This window comes from Dendronephthya gigantea, unplaced genomic scaffold (assembly GCF_004324835.1).
Source record: "Dendronephthya gigantea isolate DGI-Jeju-01 unplaced genomic scaffold, DenGig_1.0 000730F, whole genome shotgun sequence".
Taxonomy (NCBI): Eukaryota; Metazoa; Cnidaria; class Anthozoa; order Malacalcyonacea; family Nephtheidae; genus Dendronephthya; species Dendronephthya gigantea.
Window position 1 is genome coordinate 10,145 of NW_021163740.1, and position 6,421 is coordinate 16,565.

Consider the following 6,421-nt stretch of genomic DNA (forward strand, 5'->3'; position numbering starts at 1 on the left):
AACTTGTCTACTCAGACATCCTCGGTCCTTTCGAAGTAGCTAGCTTAAGTGGATCAAAATACGCAGTTACATTCATCGACGAATACACGAAGTACGCAGTCGTTAAGTACATGAGTCACAAGTCACAAGTTCTTGACAAGTTCTTGGAATATGTTGCAGAAAACGGAACGCCAAGGACATTACGCACAGATAATGGAGCTGAGTACACTTCACGTAAATTCAAGAAGTTCTGCAGGAACTCAAAGATAAAACAAGAATTTACAGTTCCGGAAACACCGCAGCAAAATGGAGTCGCAGAGCGCTTCAATCGTACCATAGTAGAAATGTGACGGTGCTTACTTATACAAGCAAAACTACCTAAGAAATATTGGGTAAGAGCGTTGGACACTGCTACACACATCCGAAACCTTACTGTGAGTGCAAACAGCAACGAAGGAAAAAGTCCTTTCGAATTATTCACAGGGAAAACGGCTAGAAGAAATCACCTTAGAGTATTTGGTTGCACAGCCTATGTAAAGAAAAGAAAAGTGAACATACGAAAGCTCGATTCCAGATCAGTGAAAGCAAAATTTATTGGCTACGACAGCAACAGCACAGCCTACGTACTACAAGAGCTCGCAACAAAGAAAATAATCAAAGCACGAAATGTTATCTTCAAAGAGGACGAAATCCAACCATTATCATCTGTAGAAGAATCCTATCAAGGAGACACAATTCTAGAGAATCCAATCCTAGATCTTGCGGACAAACTTTCTAATGATCAAAACAACGAAAACCCCGTCGGAGATGAAGTGGAGGATACCGAAAATGAAGTTCCAAATGCACCAAAGCAACAGCAAAATGAAGATGTTGAAGTAGAAGAATCACTACGCAGAGAAGATAGAAACAGAAGACCTCCTGAAAGATATGGTCATCCATACACCTTTAAATGCGACACAAGAAGAAGACACTGTCACCGAACCTAAAACCTATGAAGAAGCTGTAAAATCAACCAAAGCCAAGTACTGGAAACAAGCAATGCAAGCAGAAGTCGAGTCACTAGAAAACAATAACACTTGGACATTTGTTGAGAGACCGAAAGACAAGAACGTATTACCTGGAAAATGGGTATACAAGTTAAATACGGTGCAAATGGAGAAGTAGACAAGTACAAAGCTAGATACGTGGCGAAAGGTTTCGCACAAGTCGAAGGCTTAGACTTTTTCGAAACGTATGCACCTACATGCAAACCAGAAACATTCAGAACTCTGTTAGCAGTCGCAACACAGAAAGATTTACACCTCGGACAAATGGATGTAAAATCAGCATATCTTCACTCAGCTATTGAAGAAGAAATTTACCTCGAACAGCCCCAAGGTTTTGCTACAAATGGAGAAAACGGACAGAACTTAGTGTGTAAACTAAACAAGTCGATTTACGGTCTTAAGCAAGCAGCGAAAAACTGGTATGAATCCCTAGCAAATCTACTAATCGAGAAAGGATTTCAAAGAAGTCGCAATGATTACTGTCTCTTCGTGAGAAAAGAAGAAAACGGAACATTTTCATACATAGTCTTATGGGTCGACGATATTATAATCGCAGCCGAACGAAATGTTGTAGACAGAGTCAAAGTGCTACTAGAAGAAAACTTCAAAATGGATGATCGCGGAGAACTACATTGGTTCCTTGGAATGCGAATTATCAAGTCTGAAGACAAGATCACAGTAGATCAAGAGAAGTACATCGAAAACCTCCTGAAACAGTTCAATATGAGTGACTGCAAACCAAAAGCAACTCCCGGAGAAGTCAACCTGAAGTTAGTAAAGAACAACGGAGAACACGAGCTAGTCGATACAAAGTTATACCGAAGTCTAGTCGGATCACTTCTGTACATCGGAAAACAGACAAGACCGGACATACTCAACGTAGTTAATCAATTATCACGATTCCTTGACAAACCCGATACAACGCACTGGAAAGCAGCAAAACACGTCTTAAGATACCTCAAAGGCACTATTAAGTTACGATTAACATTTGTCAAGAATTCCAGCATGAACCTTATCGGCGATTCAGACGCAGACTGGAGTGGCGACTTAGACGATCGAAAGTCCACAACCGGTTACTATTTTAAATTTGAAGGAAGTGGCGCAGCAATAAGTTGGGAAGTAAAGAAGCAAGCTACAGTAGCACTATCGTCTACAGAAGCTGAATACCAAGCAATGGGAGCCGCAGTACAAGAATCAATCTATCTCAGAGCATTAATGAAAGATTTTGGTTATCCTATGAAAGATCCAACCTACATTGGAGAAGATAATCAGTCATGTATCAAGATGTGCCACAACCCTGTTATGCACAAGCGATCGAAGCACATCGACACAAAGTTTCATTTCATCAGAGAAAAAGTCAAGAGCAAAGAAGTTGCAATTCATTATGTTCCTACAGAAGATGACAGCGGACATTAACTAAATCACTACCCCGGATTAAGGTTGAGAAACATCGTTATGTTTTACTAGGCAACTAAATAAGAACACTGAAGAAAGCAGACTCATCATAGACACTGCCGAGTCTGAGTGGGGGTGACATATGTATATATATAAGAGTATATTAGAACAAACATTGATATTGAGGGATATAGATAATTACGGACACGTGACCGAAAAACGTTTGAGAAGCGTTGACAATATGTCGTCTTTGTTTTGAACACATGTTTGTATATATTAAGTGAAATAAACCATTAAAGTTAACACTCACAAGAAGCACGTGCGCATTTCGATAGCCATTTTTCAAAGACCTTTCTGGTGCTCACATGAAACGAAGGAGAACGGGTTGGGTATAAAACATAATTTGGGTGGGCATGTTACTCCTTTGTTCCTGACTGATAGCAAGAAAGAATTACAATTAAACATCGACTTAAGGTTAGTCTCGTTTAATTTCTATATTCTTTCCTGTCATCAGTCTACGTCACTACGGAGTAGCATGAGATTTCAAAGTTGTGAGCACCTAGCAAAATTCAACACAACATTATCTGGAGAAACACGAGTGTATCGTTCATTGTGTAATTGACGTATCCGTAGGCAGTAAGTGTAGAACTAGCGAGATAGTTAATTATTTACAAACTGATCTAGTAAAGCTCGGCCAAAGTTGGTATCAATTGTTTTGTTATGATGTCGACCAGAGGTAGTGGCGTTCATCCACCCTCCAGCTTTAAGGATGTCTTTCAACGGAATGCCGGACTTCAGCCCACAAGACGTCGATGCCGAACGGTTACTATGAGCGGAGAATGTTCCCGTGTCTATCCCCGCGGTAGCGGGAGATGGGGGCGGAAGATGTACTCTCGGATGTCTGCGACTGGACATAATTTCCCCTCAGACGTGTATGCATGGTAGGATCTCGATAGGCTCAATGTGCTTTCCTGGTCTAGTTGTTTTGATTTTTTCTCGTATACGAAATACGATTTTGTCAGGCAAATTTTGCATGTGATTAATATCAGGCTTTACGAGAGTTTTACACCTTTGTGCTGTAATTAGGGCGAGTAAAGTTGTGAGCTTTTTCGTAAGCTTTTCAAGGCTCATGGCTTGAGGGTTGGCTTTTGATTGCAAGATTTCATTGTGCAGATTGGTGAAAATTTAAAAGTTAGAGTCAGTCAGTCATAGAGTAAACTTTCCTGGGGGTAGGCGTGGTTCATGTTTATGGTCATTATTTTATTTAGTTCATCAGTTTAACTTGTTTTATTTATTAATTCTCTATCTAATTTGCTAAGTTCACAAAAATATTGAAGAATCTTACTGTTACTATAAATCAAAATATTGCTTTTCCGTGGTGTGGGTTTTGTTTTAAAGGAATTTAGCCCCCTGAAGACGGTGCATGTGCTGTCGCACATCAATTCGCAGGGTTTGGTATGGACAGCGTTTCCACAATTGAAGGAAATTTCCTTCAAAATTTCAACCATGAGGGAGGGAGGGTTAGTCTTAATAGGATATATTGTGCATTCTTTTCAAACGTTTTTTGTTTCTCTCTTTTTCATTACCATCTCCCCATGAGGACAGCCTTATGCAAATAAGTTGTGGAAACGCTGGGTATGGAGATGAACTATAATAGGAATGGATGCGACATAAGCCTATTGTGCACAACGTATGCAAGATTTTCATTCGAATTATGTCTTTCTGATAAAATCACTTGCAAATATAGTATTGATTTGATATTTCGATATTTAGAAGTTGAGAATATACTTTTTAAACTGTGAATGTGTTCTTACTTTTTTCTTCTCACTGTGGAATATTTATCGTGTTTTTTTTATAGATTGGCATTCCGATGCAGGCTTTTATCGCCGACAAGCAATTCAGAATTGGTGATGGTGGATATTCAAGTGTCTATGTTGGTCTCATGAAGGATGGGACTGAAGTTGCTGTTAAGAAAATGATCGTACAAAAGTGTGATGAAATAGCTGAAAACGAAAGGGAAATTATGAGTCTTGTTAAAACAAGCGACTCACCATTTATAGTGAGTTATCGACATTTTTACCGTGACGATACCTTCATATATCTATTTCTTGACCTTTGCGAGGAAACCTTGAGGCAACTTGTTCATGCATCCAGTATTGAACATCTACAAGAGCATGGTCCACGAATGATTAAGGAAATTCTATCAGGACTTGAATTTCTTCATGGTAAAAGAATGTTGCACAGAGATCTAAAACCATCAAACGTCCTGGCTGATATCGAGGGTCGCATGAAATTGGCAGATTTTGGATTAAGCAGCGTTCTAAGAGACGATGAAACTACAGTTGAAACAGAAGCTAAAGGCACTCACGGATGGATGCCAACAGAAGTAATTGAAGCAATAGAAAAAAAAGAAAAAGGTCCTTTCAAAAAGAAATCGGATGTCCAGGTAGCGGGTATGATTGCTTTCTTTATCTTAACAAAAGGTGGACACCCTTTTGGTCAATCTTGGTTTGAACAAATGAAAAATATTTTGAAAGGAAACTCTGTCAATTTAAAGAAACTTGGTGATCGTAAAGCTCGAAAGTTTGTGTCGTGGCTGATTCGTCACAAGATTGATAAGAGACCATATGCTGAGGAAGCGCTGTGGGACTCTTTCATCAATAACGATTGATACAGAACTATTTTACGTACGGAGAGGAAAGCAATGTTCTGAGAAATTATCCCAATATTTTCACATTATGAACGATGAGTTTGTAAGGAAAACAATTATCTGAATTTTCAAAACATGGTATTCTAGGAGAGGATCATCTAGTAATCTGGACAAACTTGTACAAAGAACAGTTAGTTAACCTGATAATCATTGTATAAATTATAAACGTTGGTGAACTGCTCATTATTGGCGATAGTTTGTGCAGTCGTAGTGTAATTTGAGCCATTTTTACCGCTCTAATCGGTTCCTTGCATATGCCTAGTCGGTTCATGCTCGTGCCCAGGTCCTTCCGTATACTGCATGCGACGTTATCACGGGAGAATAGGACGAGTTTGGTACAAGGATGAACTGGGAGATTGCATGGGATGTATTTGTCGGTGTTTATTGATGCAAGGAATATTGTAAGGAATGTGGGTTTACCATCATGCTCTGCGTAGTCAAATCAACGTCACATTTCAGGCCTAAAAATTTAGATTTCTGTTTATAATCGATACGAAATTTTAAATTTATTTGCTAATTTACCCTTCTAATGACGCATAATAACATCTTTAACGCAAGATGTTACCAATAATAATTGCAAAGCATGACGGTTGATTACTATTCTTCAATAATTCTTGTTCATTAACAGCGCAAAACAATCGTGTGTGTTTTTTAACAAACTAGTAGGCCGTCGGCTTAGGGCGAGTATGTGAGTGAAACTTCAGCATGGTAAACTTATTCCATTTGTATGTATAGCAGCATAAAATTATATTCTACAGATATACCTAATGATATACCTTCATAGTCTACTGCGTCCTTTGTAATGACAGTTACTGTTTTTTTTTGACATTTTAATATTATAATCTCTTTATAGATAATTAAAATTAAGAACTATAACCAGTTTCTAATATTTAAAAGAAATTTTAGGAAAAACAACCACCTCAATCCTTGCTTTAAATCCCCCCCCCGCATTTTTGGCGGCCAAAATATTTGAAAAGTCAGTTTTTCAATTAGCGCTAAAGCGTTACTTAGAGAAATTCGAAATTCTACTGGGAGTTCTATTTAGGGCTTTATAGCCCCACTCTCTGATACGCTCCGCGGGCCCTGTTTATTTGTTCGCTTGCAACTTGAACAATTTTCGTCGGGAAAACCAAAAGTCCAAACACACGTAGCGCCGAGAGGGGGTGATTCCCACAGCTAAGCACATTTACTGAGTTCTGAATTAGTTCATTTACCGAATTTATATTTGTCACACATACATATGTAGGGTGGTCTCAGAGATTTGGATCAGTAACTGAGGTTGCATAATGGA

General features: G+C 38.7%; 1 protein-coding gene across 1 annotated transcript; it reads left to right on the forward strand.

Moving 5' to 3' along the window:
* The first annotated feature begins 3,143 nt into the window (after positions 1 to 3,143).
* On the forward strand, positions 3,144 to 5,091 carry LOC114544328 (probable serine/threonine-protein kinase ireA). Its single transcript, XM_028562998.1, has 2 exons — positions 3,144 to 3,242; positions 4,279 to 5,091. Exons 1-2 carry the CDS (start codon positions 3,144 to 3,146, stop codon positions 5,089 to 5,091), a joined length of 912 nt encoding a protein of 303 aa, XP_028418799.1.
* Positions 5,092 to 6,421: the final 1,330 nt, after the last annotated feature.

Excerpts from the sequence above, each read along its gene's own strand:
- LOC114544328 (XM_028562998.1), top strand. The coding sequence starts at position 3,144 with ATGTCGACCAGAGGTAGTGGCGTTCATCCACCCTCCAGCTTTAAGGAT. Across the intron at positions 3,243-4,278 it reads CAAGACGTCGATGCCGAACG|ATTGGCATTCCGATGCAGGC; the intron begins GTTACTATGAGC and ends TTTTTTTTATAG.